Source organism: Triturus cristatus, chromosome 11 (genome assembly GCF_964204655.1).
Source record: "Triturus cristatus chromosome 11, aTriCri1.1, whole genome shotgun sequence".
In the NCBI taxonomy this organism is placed as follows: domain Eukaryota; kingdom Metazoa; phylum Chordata; class Amphibia; order Caudata; family Salamandridae; genus Triturus; species Triturus cristatus.
This window is the reverse complement of record NC_140594.1, coordinates 228,643,155-228,660,526: the sequence shown is the minus strand read 5'-3', so window position 1 is coordinate 228,660,526 and position 17,372 is coordinate 228,643,155. Positions and strand designations below refer to the sequence as shown.

The window sequence follows — 17,372 nt, the reverse complement described above, 5'->3', positions numbered from 1 at the left end:
TTTGGTAGTAAGTCTTTGTGTCGCAATGAAACATGTTGGCTGTTTGCAACAAAATGGTCTAAACATGCAATCTTGTTGTTAATCATGAGTATGGGCATAGAATAAAGACATGTGCAATATGCCATAGCTGGCTCGTTTTTAGAATATTCTTGTTAGGAAGACAGCATAGCCATTTCTCCCTGAATGAGGACCTACAGGAGGTCGATTAGTTTTTTTCTTTAAAAAGAAAATATACACAGAAAACACTATTAGCTTCAGTCATGGTGGTGGTGCCTCCTGTTATTATAGGAAAGAGGTCAATGATTATAATGCGAGCAAGTTGGTGAATAACAGCCAACTAGCCATGGAGGTCGCTTACGTGAGGTGCTTCCCATATATTCATATAATATTTATGAACTTTTTGGTTTATATGTCCCTTGTTACCAGGCTTGATAAAAGTATCAAACCTGGGTATAGGGTCTGACTCTGAATGGGTATTGGAGCTTGACCTTCCCCTAAAAAAGACTTTGGCTTTAGGGTGTTGCCCTTGGAGAAACATATATTGGGTGTGAAAAATATCAAGGGCCATGTTGTTGATATAGCTTTTTCAGTGTAGGGCGCCCTTGATACTTTGAAGTCCCTCTTTAGCTCCTTTTGCATATGAACCATTGATAGATGGATCCTGGGTGGATCCAACACTCGATCCCCTAAACTGCTCCCCACTTGTGACCACTGAGATGCTAGGCACTCCTGTAAAGGTTGCATGTGGAGCCTGGCATGAGGAACTATTATTAAACAGAGGGCCATCATGCCCAGAAGTTGAATCACTGTTCTGACTGGCAGGCGACGATGTGGGTGTAAAAGAGCCAGTTGGTTCTGGAGATTGAGAAACCTCTGAGCATTGGGGTATGCTGTGGCTGAGACCAAGTTGAGGATTGGCCCCAGAGAGGGCTGTATCTGAAGAGAATGTAAATGTGATTTGGTGGCATAAATTGTGAACCCCAATCTATGTAACTAATAGATGGTGGCCTGTGTATCCTGCGGGCACCTTTGTGGTGTTGAACTCTTAACCAGACAATCATCAAGATACCGGAAGATATAAAATTTGTGTCTTCTCAAAAGGGTTGCCACCACTGCAAGGGATTTGGTAAACACTTGAGGCTGTTATCATCCCAAAAGGTAGTACTATGAACTGGTAATGATGTACACTTGCCACAAATCTGAGGTACTAGCGATGTGCTGAGAGAATCAGTATATGAAAGTATGCATCCTTCAGGTTGAGTGCTATCATGAACTCGCCTTCTTGCAGCAGCTGTATTACATTCTGTAGTGTCACCATGTGTTCTGACAGAATGTAACGATTGAAAGGGACTAGGTTCAGTATCTGCCTGAGCGTCCCGTTTTTTTGGGCTATTAAAAGTATTGGGAGTATACACCCTTGTCGTGATGTCTGTGTGGAACGGGCTCTATGGCACCTTTTAACAAGGAAGCCTTTACCTCCTCTTTGATTAGGTGAAGATGCTGAGGATCTGTATGTGTGGAGGAATGTTTGGGGGTGGAGGTCAGTTCCAGTAAGTATCCATGGCGGACGATGGATAGTACCCACTGGTCTGATGTTATCTCTGGCTAGAGGTGGGGAACCTGCTGCAGCCTTCCCCCTCACAGGTGTTGTGTGTGTCATTGTTTGGAGATGGAAGCTCCCTTCCTGGGAGTTCCCCTACATCTGCCTCTCTGGCTACGCCCCATTAAAGCCTCCTCTGAAGTAACTTTTACACCCTTGCTGGTGATATGTTAGTTGCTGCTTGGATTTCACAATATCTGTATCCTTTTTTATTTTTTCTAACTGGGAGTCTCTACCTCCGGGCCGAAGAGATGTTGCCCATCAAATGGGACGTTAAGCAGGTGTTGCTGCACTTCAGGTTGAACACAGAGATGCATAGCCAGGCATGCCTATGAATGAGGATTGAGGAGTTTATCTCCCTTGCTGCAGTGTTTGAGCTGTCTAGGATGCACCGTTTAAGCTCATTTGAGATTGGCCTACCTTCAGTGACTAACTCTTCTCCTCTCTTTTTGTACTGCTCTGGCAGGTGTTGTAGCAACTCTTCCATGTCATACCAAGTGTCCCTGTTATAGGCCAATAGCAAACCCACTGAGTTGGCTATGCGTCAATGATTTTTATGGCCCATTGCGACTAGTTTTTCTGCTGCATCTATGCGTTTGTTTTCCTTATCAGGAGGAGATGCGTCTCCAGTGCTCTGGGAGGCTGCCCCGTTCTTTGCAGTAGTTATAAACTGGAAGTCAGCTGCTCGGTATCCACTAATGTAAAGTGGGTCAGTAGGAGAAAGCTTATATTTCTGTTCAATGTGTGGTGTTAGAACCCTGGATTTTACTGGGTCTTTGAATATCCCTGTCGAGACTTTCAGTATTGACCAAATCATTAGTAAGTATTGAACGAAGTGCTCTGACTTGGAGAGAGTCTCGACCAAGAAGCCAGGGTCTACCTCCGTAACATGCATCTTTACTTTATGGTATTCAGCAGCAAGCTGAATCAAACTATGATAGGAGGAAGTATCGTCAGGTGGTAATGCTTTAGCTGGGACTGGCACCTTAATGTCTGGGTCTGGCAGCACTGCATTGTATGCGTCCCAAGGGTCTGGGCTTTGGGGGAGAGGCTCCCTGTAAATCTGTGCCTTGAGTATAACGACTAGAGGTTCCTGTATCTGCATCATCTGATTGTGTGGATGATGGTAACATAGATTGTGGAGGTGGTGTAATGCCAAGTGGTATAGTGCCGTTTTGCTCCATATTTTTCTTCTTTAGAAGATGCTGTGGTAGTTCAATGTCCAGCCTTTTCCATTTGTGGACCCAAGCAGGCAAATGTTCCTCTACCAGAGAACATTTTTTTAACCTTTCGTTCATGAAGGTTTTCAAAAACATCTCCTTCAATATCTGCAGTGCTTGTAGATTTACTTTTCTTGGGTGCCATGTACTTATCAGTTTTGTTTCCTCCTCTGCTCTACTAAAGCATGGGATGTTGATGTCATTGGTGCTGATGGTTTCTTCGGAGTCGATGTATGGCTCAGCTCCAGCGGGGTACGCTGCGTCGATGGCGTACGTTTGGTCACCTCCAACAGCTTCGTCGATTCCAAAGGAGGGTGGGACATCAAAGGTTTTGTCAACCCCATAGACTGCACACGCATCAATGGCTTTGTCAGCACTGAGTGTTGCTGTGGTTGTCAGGGCTGTGCCCCCTCCATGTCTGTACCTGGTCTCCGATGCTGTCTGGCCTGCCAAAAGTGACACAGCCAACATCGATGACTCATCGCTGTCTTCCTCCTCATGATGACTGGAGTCATCGGAAGCGACATAGTGCAGACTGCACAAGATGGTGACCCCCCTCTACGGTAACATCCTCTTCAATCTCTAGCTGCTGCTATTCATCTGAAGAGAATTCAGCCTCCTCCAGCTCCATGGTATGAGCTAGGCATCAGTTGAATCTTGAGTGGAAGGTTTTCCTATTCTTGAACAGGCTGCAGGCAGCGCAATCCAGATTGTTGTGTTTTGGCAACAAGCAAAGGTTGGGATGTCATGGGCACTTCCTGAAAAGTCTCTGTTTTACCTTCCATAAGCTGGAGTCAAACATTCTTGGCAGAACTTGGAAGGGGGCTCTTGTGTTGAAGCAGATCCGAATGCAACGGTCCATGAAAACTTGAATTCGAAGGCTGACTATGATGAGACAGAGTTGGATTCTTCGAGCAGAAGCTGCTATAAGTCCACTATGCTTCCACGGTCCGTGAAGACAAAGAAGATGAACAGAACTCCGGTACAATCCGTCTAAACCCGATGGAGGAACAAAACATAACAATGGAGCTGTTGAACATGTGCATTCTCTCGAAGAGGAGACACAAGGACATGTCCGCAATAAAAGACATCTTCGAGAAAAATAAGTTGTAGAGTCCGAGCCCGACACTAAATGACAGGTGTGTGCATAGCATGTGTATCTGCAGCCAACACATGCTACAAATATCTTTTTTCTTTAACCGTCCCCAGATGACTCAGCTAGGTCTGTCTTTCTCTAAACCATTCAAGGGTGTTTCACTCTCCCCCTGGCTGTTTAACTTGTACCGGAGTCTCTTGGCTGGGTTATCAAGAAGGTGACCACTTTCCTACATTTCAATATTTTGGAGTTACTATATTTTTTCACCTTCAGAGGTCGAGGATAGGGTGATGAGGATTGCCCAGGGATCGCACTCCCTCAATAGATAAGATAGCCAAATTTACCCCCTCAGTTTTTGGCTGAGAAAGAAAAAGAAAAAGCCTCCAGCTGAGCTTTACTACAAAGTATCAAGCCTTGTGAAGCCCTGACTGGTCTTATGTTCCAGTATCCGCCTGCTGGAGGAGATTGAGAGAATCAAAAATGTGAGTAAGATCAAAGGGAAAAACTTTGGACTAGGGCAAAGCAACAAACCTAACCGAGTGGCGAAGCAACCCCAGAGGTTTCAAAATGTTTCCTTGAAGGTTTTAACTTCAGCTGGAGCATAACATCAACATATCCGAATTTGAGGGATTGTTACCGGCTTCATCATCCTGCCATTTCCGCTGGGAGACTTGAAAACTGTATATATTCAACAAGGAGTTAAAGAGGAAAAATGTATACCAGGCCACCCTCCACTCAATCTGTAATACAACAACTAAGACCTGGTAACAAAAAGGCACTACTTTAAACAATGTAGTTACATAGGATTCCTAGTAGGGTAATGTAAAAATCTATTACTCCTACGTTAGTAGTTCTTACCATGAACTATCATTAAATCCCCAGTGCCATATAACTTGATACATAAAAACTCCCAAAAAAATGAGACAACCAGCCATGTATTGGAGTCACTCAACCAGCACCAATAGGTAACTATAGTGCGACCAATATAAAGGAAAAGTGAGGAAAAAATGAGAAAGTATCTCACGTGTGCAACACCAGAGGAGCTGCTGGCAGGTTCTCACCAGTTTGCTCACGATTTTCTCATCATCGATATCTTTCTCATGGAAAAAAACTGTGTATCCCTTTTAGGAGAGTATAAAAAATAGAAAAAATGGAAAGAGCAAACCCCCAAACCAGAAAGACCAGTGAAGTCGTAAATAAAATTAGGTCTAACTCACATATATGGTTCCAACTTCTTTATTTCATTACGTGAGTCACATCCCAAGGTTAAAAACACAGTCATGTCATGTAACCACATTCAGGAATGGCCAACATGTTTCATTGACTTTTCAAAATAACGGCAAATTCTTCAGGGCATGAAAGGTCAGCATTCACTTTCCCTGGACTTTTTCTGTTTATAAAAAGAATGACTGCAAATATGCAAACAAAATAAAAAGAAAAAACACGGCTGGTAAGTTCATGAGAAAAAACCATAATGGCCGCTGCATTGGCCCGTTGTGGAATAGCGTTTTTGATGTTCCGGGTACACAACCTCGTTTTCATTTGATTCCCGGAAGAGCTAGGTACGCGTTGCTGGTTTAAATTGCAGATGCGCACCATGATGCCTCTATGCCGGAATGAGTGACCGTGTTGACTAAGAAGGCTTACGGTGAGATTAGACTAATATGATTGAGCGGGGATTAGGGTAACGGCGGCTTAATTAATAATTACCTTTCCAAAACAAAATGCTGAATGAAATTCATACTCGGGTATAGTTCTAGATAGTAAGGTGTTGAGGGTTGATTGATTGTAAAAGTGAAGGGTATACAATGAATGACGCTAATATTTTGTCAGGTGCTGCTCCTGAGAATCAGTTCCTTGTAGTCTACCTGGTTTTGAATGGATATAGGTAGATGATTATGGCATAGTATACGAAAGTACTCATTCGATGTATCTATCTCCTCAGAGGATGGTGTGAGTAACGGACGTGCTTACAACAGTGCAAAAAGCACAGATCCCCATAACTAATTGAGAGCTGGTATGCGGGCCCGTGGCTCTCATTAGGTAATTGACATCGATGGCCCGAAGTCAGAGGGTCGGTGTTCTGTTTTTAATTTAGACTACCCGTCTTGAATTTTGAAGTAGGAGTGTTTGAAGTAGCCACGTTTGGAGTAACACTTGAGTAACTGCTTACAGTTTCCTCTCTTTAGAATAGTAGTACATTCTGTAGGTGGCACATTGCTACATTAAGGACAGTAATGTTCTATCAAACATCCCAAAATTGGTTTTGGCATATAAAAAAATGTGAATACATTTTATATGACAGCAGTAAACTAACATCTACTCACTAACCATAGACTTATAAAGATTTAAATATTCATGACTGGTGCCTCCCCTCTTCAGTTTATGCATTTATGTTGTAGATTTATGCCATGTGTTTTAATACCTTGATACACAACTGACCAAAATAAAGAGGGAAAATCTATGTATTATCCATGGTTTCTAAAAGAGGTGAGTAATGAATTTGCCTCTAACAAGTTGCAATGTGTAGATAGCTCTCTCAGAACCTACCTTTCATGATTGCAACCATTGGTGGGACCACCATCAGAAGATCCACTCTGGGAACATGAGGAGCAGGAGGATTTACGTGTGCTGGGCTGCCATGTCAAGGGTATTCCACTCCCCTGAGGATCCATCAAGTCCTGGGCAGCTGCAGACAAATACACCATTTAAAATGAGCAAATCTACATTGTGTTAAGCTATAACAAATAATTACACTAAACAAGCTAAAGAAAGATAATAGAAGAGATTGTTCAATATAACAGTCAACACCACACCACCTTCACTGAGGCATGCTAGGAAGTGAACTGCATGAATGTCTCTTGCTTAGGTAAGCCAATATTGTTCTCTGGAAGAACTGTGTTAACTGTTATAGCATTTTTCATACGGCACTTAATGGACAGAGTTTAATTCCAAGAGACAATATCACCCTTCTAATAATATGTTTGGGGGCTGTCCATGCATGTTTCTCAATGTAGGGAGGGCCTTCCATCAAAAATGCATATTTGCAACTTTCTGAAGGCAAGCCTAATCCTAATATTCCCAGTAAGTAATGATTTGTTCATTACAACCTAAAGCACTTGTAGATGGGAAGCATGAATTAGAGTGCTTAATCGACATGCCTCGATGAAGTGGCTTACACTTATTAAAATTGTAATCCCAATGGTAAAATTAACATGTTCAGCAAAAACTTTAAACAGGCATTTCATATTGCCCATATTGGTTTGCCAATTAACCACTCAATCATGAGGTAGCATGATTCCAGCAGAGAATGATCATTCAAAAGCATACAGTAGTCATAAAGCAATTGACAAAATCATCAACATCAAATTTCCCAAATGTTTCACCATAAAAATCATCAATATTTCAAATTTTAGATGAGGAGATCACAGAGTTATTCAACATGATTATTTCTCCTATGCAGCATAAACACTCCACCAACAGGAGAATATTTTCATTAGTCCGACAATGAAGACGATTTGCTTTACATTTTTCAAATTATAGGGAGCATGTAAGAATGATATACACACTATAATTGGGTACTGACAAGCTAGGTGTACAGAAAGCACTTCGTTCCTGTTTTACAGTTCTTTGTCAATGAAAACTGTTCTCAAATACAGAACCTAGAAACCATATGCAGTGTAAATAATTACATTGACAGTTCTTTACATTAAGCCACTCATTACAAATGGGCCATTAATGTTGCATCAGCTCAAACTGATCCTTGTGCCTACTTTGATATTACAAGGTGTGTGAATATTGCAACTCAGGAAAAATACGTATTTAACAGGTGCACAAATTTCGAATCAAGAACCGAATTTATTCCCAATTCTGATTTCAAATTCGTACCAGGGTGACAAATTCACTCCAGAGTGCAACCACAAAGTGCAGCATCTGCATTTACTCTGGGGCAATATCCGACCAATTCGTAACAAGGGCTTAATTGAGTAGGATTTAATGTGCAACAAGGATGTACATGCCAGATTATTAATCACGACACAATGGCATTGACTGAATATTTCAGGGCCAAAAAAAGAGAAAACTGGCCATGTTGTACCTTGAGATATGATTGTTCTTGCCCTTTCACTCTTTTGGGTTTTAGCCCCAACACAAAGCATCATACATTGCACCTTACACATAGCGAGTGTTAGTGTACATCTTTATTTACATTCCTTTTCGAAAAACCCTGTCAATTTACAGACCGCAGACAAGAACCAGATCAAACCAAACCAAAACTTTTCTCTATATTGGAAAATTAAAGGGAAGTCAATGACTTAAATAAAACCAGTATGTGCTTTCATTTAATATTAAGGACGACATCTGGTTTAAAACCATATTTGCTCATACAGGATTACATACAGCAGAGGTGTTCGCCGACAGTTTTGACTGGCTCTTCTCTCTGTAGCAAGCACTCACATTAAGGGTAAAAAATAAGAATCTGACGCATACTTGTACAAACATAAAACACGCTATTCAATAAAAAACTGTTGTGCTCAGCAGTCTAAATAATGAAACTCATAATATAGGGTCTACAAGAATCCAGACCGCCATTTTGAAGCAATTAATGCTGCAGGATGGTTTAACTATAAACACTTGCACAATTCATAAACCAAACTTTGTTTGTTTTAATTGGACTCTCGTCACTCAGGCAATCGTAACTGGTGCAAACAAATCCTAATTAGATGTTTATTTCTAATTTATCACATGTTGGATTTTTATATTTTTTAAATATTACTTCACAAGATATGAGTTGTTTGTTGTACGGCGGTGATTTGAGTGTTGTTTTGTAATTGTTGAATGAAGAAAAATTTATCCCAAAAAAATCCTTCATGCAATGATGGCTACAGTGAGTGCATCTCCTTTTTAAAACATATGCATACCATGTGGGCACTGGTTCCTCTGTCATCATACTTGTAAATCTGTCATTGGTTTATACAACACACTGATGAACATGGTGCTACATGTCAGGTATTAGGAATTGTGTTCTTTGCTAGTGACCTCTGAAAAATGTACAATTACTGGCTTTTTGCTGAACTTATAAAATGCCAAACAAACACCGCCATTTTTTAAATAGGGTGGAGAATCTCACTCGTTGCACAGTCTGCACAGAAGCTATTCACATTTATCACATACCGCATGGTTGTGCTGAAAATAGAAAACAATATTGTAGTCTGTTTCAAAGCCATCACCCAAATTAAGATGTCAAGAACGTGGGGACAGATATCATGGAATTTAAATCTAGCACCACAGTACAAGAAATGTAAAAAAGTTCCAAAACATGAGCCTTCCTAATCTGGCATTAAATTAAGCAGATTCCCTAAAGCAGACAAAAGCAAAGGAAACAATGAAATATAATTGTGCCAAAATTATGTTTGTAAGGAGCAAAAGGCGTCTACTTCAATGAAAAACAGAGAAAGACGGACATTTATGCCAGAAGCAACAGTATTCAGCATGTTGTCCTTTGCAAACTAATAGCGATAGTTTACTAGTACAATGAAGGGTGAACTAATATGGTGAATGGTGACAAAGCAGAAATGAAAAGCAAAAAACTACTTCAAAGCTCTAACTTTAGGTGCTTACTAGAGGAAATTAGTGTATTTTTGAGGAAAAAAAGACTACACAACACAGCATCACTGGGAGTACTCCTCTATGGTGTCTATGCAGACTTTCTTGATGAGAGGTGGCCTCTTTCGGGCGCACTAGGTATAACAAAAGGGGCCACACGAAAAATGATGAAGTAACTCAAATATCTTGGCAGATTTCACCGCCTAAATTATGCAGCCTTTATCTAACGGGCACATTTGACTCCTGCGTAGTTCGGGGGTAACCGATAACCCACTAAATACTGGTCGTGTTGCATGTGCTGGTTGTCGGGGACGCTTTTTTAAGACACCATTACAACTGATGCATCACTGAGATGGTCTTGAACAGAAGACGTCCTCTTCCTCTCTTGCAAGGAGGGCATTGTGCTAGCCTAATGTAAACCACATTTACTACTCTTTAAAGTGCATCAACATAAAGATAGTTGCATCCCTCGTGAACCCTGTTAGTCAACAAATATTGTCATTATGTAGCACAAGTGTTCAGTAATGAAGCTTCTTTGTTCAACACTTCGCGGTTTGTAAGCAAGGACTACCAGCTCCTTTTCTTTTCAGGCTCCGCGTGAAATGCACACTGTTCTGATTGGTTCTTAGAACTGGCTCAGGTTAGTGTTACTTTCAACTTGACGGGTATAGGATAATGGTAACGCCTGTGATGTTTTTTGGAGAAGATGCAGGTCGATGCTATCACATAGAGGAGTTTTATGACACAGATATGTCCATTTGATTCCTCTTTGCAGTACTTTAATTCTGTAGTTTCTGATCCATTGTCATATATATTTATTTTATGTCAATAAGTTGACAGTATGTCTAGGACAATTCTTCCAAATAGAAATTGTTGTGTATGTCAGGTGTATGTTCCACAGATTGTGGCTGAGAGGTAGACTCAACCAGTCCGCAGATCGCGGGTTGCCTCACAAGGAGAAGCAGCGGTTCACTGCAGGCTTCAGACCAGCATTGTGCCACAAAGAGGTTCATTTAGGAAGTGCCAAACAACTAAAATATGTGTGAATCGTAATCCATTAAAAAGATTTTTCCCTAAAACTTAGAATTATATGTAGTTTTAGCACTCAGCACTGTAGCACATGGGTGGCGCTCATTTAATCCCTCTGTATTTTTTGCTTTCTGAATACTTGGTTTGGTTCACCTTGCTTGGCCAAGTTAATGACTCTGCTGGCTAGCAGGAAGATGAAACACCTACCCACACACTAGAGCCAATTTCCTGTGCTTGGCCCAGTTACTGGGAAAGGAAGGGGTGAGGAAGAAATCTTCAGGTGTTAATTCACTTTTTATACAGTGCATGGTCTGGGCAAGCCCACACAAAAGCAAAGGAGTACAGGCAGGCCTCTGGAGACCAACACAGGAGGGGCTCCCCTTCCAAGGTTTGCTGGGTGGGATCAGGCAGCTGTGACAGTTGGGTGTGGGGCAAAGGTTCCCAAGGAAGATCACTTCAGAAGCTAGAGCAAGTCTTCAATTTGAGACAAGTGATTTTGTCTAACGTTCCTGACACTCAGTTGTGAGGTACCTAAATGTTGAGATCGGTAAAATGCAAGGATGTAGGACTAAGTAATATTTAAATACAAAGCCCACTTTTTTTTAACTAAGTCAGTGTTTAGATCCTAAATCCACGGCCGGATATCCAAAATAGTAAACTGTGAAGCCAGCATCACGAATAAGAGATTCCTATATTGTGATAGTTAATTGTGATCATAGTTGGTAAACTGCTTTAAAGAATGATAGGCTGCTTTTATGGTGCTGTGAGTCTTCCATACAGACCGGATGATTTTACTTCTATTCAAATAATCACGAGTTAGTTGCTTTCCATTTCACGCCAGACTACCAGCACTAGGAACCTGTGTGAAAAGGTGGCATACAGGTCAAAAGTAACAGCTACCATTACTAGAGGCAGTGCGATTGTAATATCACTATTGCTCATATCCTGATTGGCACAAAAGACAACATAACTAAATAGCCTTGCGAAGCAAAGAACCTAACATGAATGACAAGAACATTACGTTGATGCCACAGTGAGCCTGGAATACATTTAGGGATCACCACAATTTTTCTTGCAGGAGAAATCTTGGTTGCGTTGTTGCCGCTGGAGGTGATGTGGGGAAGGAAGGCGAAGGGGTGATGAGAATGGCGCTGAACAGTAACTAAAACACGAAAAGATGACAGAAAAATCACCAGTATTAAGGCGTAAAACAAAAAACGGTAATGAAGATACTGTTTTACCAATCCCAAAAATAATTTATACACAACAAAATGCCTATAATGTTGCACAACCCCAACCTATAGTTGCAGCTATACTTAAGACGATGATTGTTAAAACGTTCAGTTACAGAATCACTACACAAATGACTCAATACATTTTCTAAACAAAACATACAATGCAAAGTTTGCTCTCTTCATCATAAATTTACATTGCAGCTGCTGCTTCAAACAGGCGACTACAGAAAACGTGAACTGGCTTAAGAAGTGCAAACCTGTAATAATTGTGCTTCTCTTGCATGCCTTTATATCATGTTACAGTTTACAGCCAAAGTTGACTAAATGATCTCTCATAAATATGATTAAAGATGCTGGATTAGCAACACCTTCTAATTTAAATGAGGCCGCCTCCTTGTATTCACGGTATTTAGTTGGAATGCCAAACAGTACCTCACAATAAAGCAAGGTCAGGCAATCATGCAGAATGTAAGGACATGTTATACAATGCACTATTGTAAAGACACTCCTCGGGCTAAGGATAAGTTAATGCAATCTCTTAAATGAGCGACCGTCAGAGGGACAAGTGCTAAATATTAAGAAAACATGGTGGGCAAATGTCATGTGGAGAGCCCAAGGATTTAGTGTTAGAAACTGAATTAGCATACTATGCTAGAGAGTATCTGATTATTTTCATTTCATAAAAACTTTATTGCGGCTATTACAGCCATAAAAGCACATTGAAAGTTTACATCAATTTGGAGTCCATACTAGATAAAAAGTAGATGATCATAAAATACATTTGAGTATATAGATAAAAATGTCATTACGGTAAATAAAAACAGAAAATCGTCATTAAAAAAAAATTCATAGGTTAAAACATACAATTCATAAAAATCTAAAAAGCGCCCGGGGTCGGCTTCCAGCCTGCTAGTGCAAACTTCTGCCACTCCCTTAGGTTTACCTCCAGTAACATCCTACTGGCCATAAAAATCACAGAAAACACATGGTTAGTCAAAGTGGCGGGTGCAAAAAGGGAGAAAGCTCAGAATTACTTGAGGTCTGATCTAGTTTTAGCAAATTCCTACGTATTGACCACATAGAAAAAAGGAATTTCGAAATCGCAACCACATGAATCGGGTCAGTGTCAGATTTTAGGATCCTAAAAAAATCACAATAGTTCCTAATGCCCAGGTTTCTACAAAGTTGGATGATCCATTTCCGCCTAATCTGTTTGTATGCCACGCAGAAAAGCATAACATGAACTATTGTTTCTTCCTCCACTTGGCAACCAGGGCAAAGGCAACGGGACACTGCCGCCCACTTATTTGTTATCGCATATAGCAGTAGTGTCCCATACCTAAATTGCAAGAACAGCTTCTTAGCTAATAACGGTTGTATAGAATCCAGCGCCCACTCAAATTCATAGTGACACTTAAAATCCAGAAACCCATAAATTAAACTCGTGGGATTAGCTGACTGCTAATTTTTTGTCAATTTATACTCTTTCAGTGCAGTTGCCAAGATTTTTTTAGAAATGGCTGAGAAGAATTCTTCTGGATTAATCCATAGATTCTCCCTTCCAATTGCACGGAAGGAGTGCCTTACAAATGATAGCCAGGGTATACTGCCAGCCCCGAGTGAGGTCATTATCGCTTTTGATTCCTCCCTGTAACAGCCCAACTCCGGAGTGCTCCATAGCCGCTGCCAATAAAGCAACGGACGGAACGAGATAAGATCCGCTATTGGAAGGATATTCAAATCCATCCTTAGCGGAACTAGTGGGGTATTTTTTGGTCTCAGGATTTTTCTAATAAAGTTATTTTCAGTTATTGAGAGAGCATTAGATGGACAGTGCCCCCAGAGTTCCGGCCCCATATAGGTAGGCTGACCTAGCTTGGGCTTTATAAATTTCAAGTGGTGGGCTTATAATCTTTAAGATACAACTCTTCTGGACTTTTGAAATTCCCCCAGCAGCCTGGGCTAGCTTTAGATTAGCCTTAAAATGGGATGGGGTCCCCACATCAATATCGTTCAAGGTGAGGCCCAAGTAGTCAAATATGGAGACCCTCTCAAGGGGTCTATCATCTATCATTGGATGTGGACAGTTGGTGGAAGTGGCATTAAAGACCATGTATTTAGTTTTGTTGATGTTAACCACAAGATTCCTCTTTTTTTACAGAACTGGCTGAACCCCTTTAACACACGCTGCAGTCCTATAGCTGACTTCGAGAGCAGCAGGGTGTCATCCGCAAACATTAATGCGGGAAATTTACGAAGTGCCAGTTTCGGGGAATCTATATCCTTGATGGCAAGTAGATCTTCAATTAGCCCGTTGAGGAAGAGGGAGAAAAGGGTCGGCGCAAGCACACAACCCTGCCTCACCCCCTTGCCAACAGGAAACGGTGCCGTTAACTGCCCGTTCTTACCATACCTTACTCTGGCAAATGTACCTTCGTGGAGGCGTTTAAACTGGAAGCAAAGATATGGTGGAACTCCCATGGCCAGCAAAGTACTCCACAGCTGGTTACGGTCCACCATATCAAATGCCGATCTCAAATCCACGAAAGTTAGGTACAGGCTCCCACCTTCCACAACTACATGCTTCCAGTAAATTAACTGAAGCCTGAACAACTGATCTACAGTGGAAGTTTTAGCTCTAAAACCTGCCTGCAACGGGGTCAGGATATCATGGTCTAGAATCCATTCCTGCAATCTTTCCAATAGTACCCTTGCAACATTTTTTTTAGATACATCAATGAGGCTAATTGGCCTATAGTTGGTCGGGTCAAAGGGGGACCCTTTTTTGTAATTAGGTATAATCTCTGCCCCAGCCTACGTAGGGGGAGCTGGGAGACCGTGAAGAATTGCGTTAAAAAGTGATTGGAGATAGGGAGCCCACACTACCTGTTCGTTTCTGTAGAGGTCCCCAGGAATTCTATCTAATCCTTGCGCTTTATTCAGTTGTAGCTTAGCTTGCCCAGGGCTAATAATACCTCAGCCAAGGTACATGATGGTATATTCCACAGGGGATCAGGGGTAGAGCAACGGACCGAAGGCTCGCTCAATTCAATTGGCAAAGTTGAATATAACTCCCTAAAATGTAGACGCCAGGCTTCCTCACCAATATTTGGTTCAAAATTGGTCTTGCCCTCTATTTTTCCAGTGTGAATCAGATTCCAAAAAGCTGTCGCGTCTTTTGAGTCTAGGGCAACCTTAATAGCCTGCCATCTATCCATTTCCCATTCTGACTTGGCTTTAAGGAGAATTTTCTTAAAAGCAGCCCTGGCTTCCCTGATACGCGAGTTGACACCCTCCTTAAGAGATGCTAACAGGGTTCGCTTTGCCTCCCTACACCCCCTGCTGAACCAGGGGTTTTTATCTCCACGGTGTTTACACTTGGGAGGCCTATTACTATAGAAGAAGTCCGCCAAGGTTGTAACGATTGCCTGGTGGATTTTCCCCAGGTCTTCACCCTGTCCTGAATTAGCAGGATTACCGGATGCGAAGCTTGCCTTTTCTAGAAAGGGGATAATACTGTTGTACATTTTTGACATTATTTCCGGGGATTGGTTAATTGTGGCCCAGCAGATGCGTCTCCCTCCATCGATCACTGTGAGATCATTTCTAGGGGGGTTTACCAGACCTTGATCTAATTCAGTCATACAAAAGTCTAGCAATATGACCAAAGGATTATGGTCACTTTCAATACGTGAATCAACACTGAAGTCTGCCACTTTGTGCCAGATTTCGACACTAGATAATAAATAGTCAATTAGTGATTCCTGGCCTAATCTCTCAAAGGTGGGATGCCCTGGATTATCTCTCGGAAATCGTCCGTTGCAAACTCTCAGAGAGAAGGTAAGGGTGAGAGATGTCATTTGAAGGACTAGTGGGGTCCACCCCCTTATCGGGTATGTATTAGGCGCTGGGATTGACCAGATTGCATCCTCATCACTGGTAATAGATTTCATAGGACCATTGAGGGGTTCATATTGACAATTAAAATTCCCACCAATCATAAAGAACACATTACCCGAGAGGGAGTTAAGAAGACTAGCCAAGGAGTCTAGAGTCGAGGATGTCCCCCCGTACTGAACTGGCCGAGAATAAACATTAATAATGGCCAGTTTTGGTAGATTTCTGTGGGTCAGGAGAATGCAAATAATATTTGGGGAGTGGGTATCAACTCTTTTTACCACGCATCCGAGGTGAGTTCCCACCCATATACATAGACCCCCCGATGGTCTACCTCTAGGGCCCTTGACGGCTGGCTCACAATACGCCACAAACCCTACTCTATAGAGGGGACTTAGAGCCCAAATTTCTTGAAAGAGACAGATCTCATGGGAGTCGATATAATCTCCCCAGTTCGGCAAATCAAGTTTAGCCGCGAGGCCCGCAATATTCCATGCCAGTATTCTAGGGCCACCAGATTGCAGTTCTAGACCACTGATTATGGAAATATAAATTGATGGTACTGTGTTACTGGAGTAAAGCTTTCCCTAAATTTGAGTATAGATTATTGTGCGGTGAAAAAAGCAAATTTCCTTCAGAATTCGATAAAACCCACTTAGTGCAAAGTGGCTTCATAAATACTTCTTTTTGTAATAGTGATGTACAGGTACAGCCATGTCTTTAATAACATGTTCTTTGATTGAGTAAAAATTTTACTTTTCGGTATTCACAAACTCTCCCTTTTATAGTAACTTTCACTTTTGTTAAAAGTCCAGCACTACACTAGGACAATCACTGGTGCTGCAACACCCTCTTATAGAAATAATGGAGGTAGGGACTTACTACAAAAGTTTAAGTTGCTACTAAAATACAGTTTGCGAATACCAACAAGTAGGAAACTTACTCGAAATGTAAGCTATTACAATATGCAAATTGTGAATTGCACTCTGTTGTAATTTTTGTACTGTATTACTAAAAAACATACTACAAGTTGCAGTTACTGAATCAGGCCCTTAGTTTTGTGAACCATGTGTTTTTTAACACCATGAAGTGATCCAGTCTTTCTGCGAGAAAAAAGGATTTGTGAGAGGCGTACAAGTCCAACCACAAAAAAAGGCAAGTTAAATAAATTTGATCTAGAATTGATAGTGTCAGATCTATTTCAAGTTTGAGATTGTGTGAACAATGATGCATAATCAATCACACAAACTTTCGTTTAAAGGGTGCACGGAAAAGAACATGGAAGTCTGAATATAAAAAACCTAATGGTCACACCAGAAAAGAGCAAGAGGTAAAAAAAAATAAACATCTATAAGAGGATGAGAAAAAAATCTAATCTATGCTATTACCTAAAATATGGGTAATTTCTTTGAAACGTATGCAAACAAAGACATTTGGCTGATAAGTTCCAATTCCGCATAAAAGTTTTTTAGTGGACACAAATAATATCTCAATACATTCCTTTAGAAGGGGATCTGTTCAGGCCTCTCTAAGGGAGGCATAAGTAATATGTCATTTGGGCCCAATAACTAGAAAACATGAAAAGCATACTTTACTAACATACTAATTGATGTAAAATGTACATCCTTCAACTTGAATGTAGGTGCATGACTAGGAGTGTTGAGGAACATGAAATGCAACTGAAAAGAAAT

General features: G+C 41.1%; 1 protein-coding gene across 2 annotated transcripts in view; it reads right to left on the bottom strand.

The window, feature by feature from the left end:
* SGSM1 (small G protein signaling modulator 1) overlaps positions 1-17,372 on the bottom strand; it is a 1,300,548-nt gene that overhangs the window by 379,647 nt on the left and 903,529 nt on the right. Inside the window, exons 13-14 of one of the 2 annotated variants that reach the window (XM_085636109.1) lie at positions 11,571-11,711; positions 6,467-6,605 (exon numbers count right to left, since the gene is read on the bottom strand). In XM_085636109.1, the coding sequence (XP_085492235.1) occupies positions 6,467-6,605; positions 11,571-11,711 (280 nt within the window). The remainder of the gene's footprint in view (positions 1-6,466; positions 6,606-11,570; positions 11,712-17,372) is intronic. The other variant, XM_085636110.1, reaches the window with a different exon arrangement.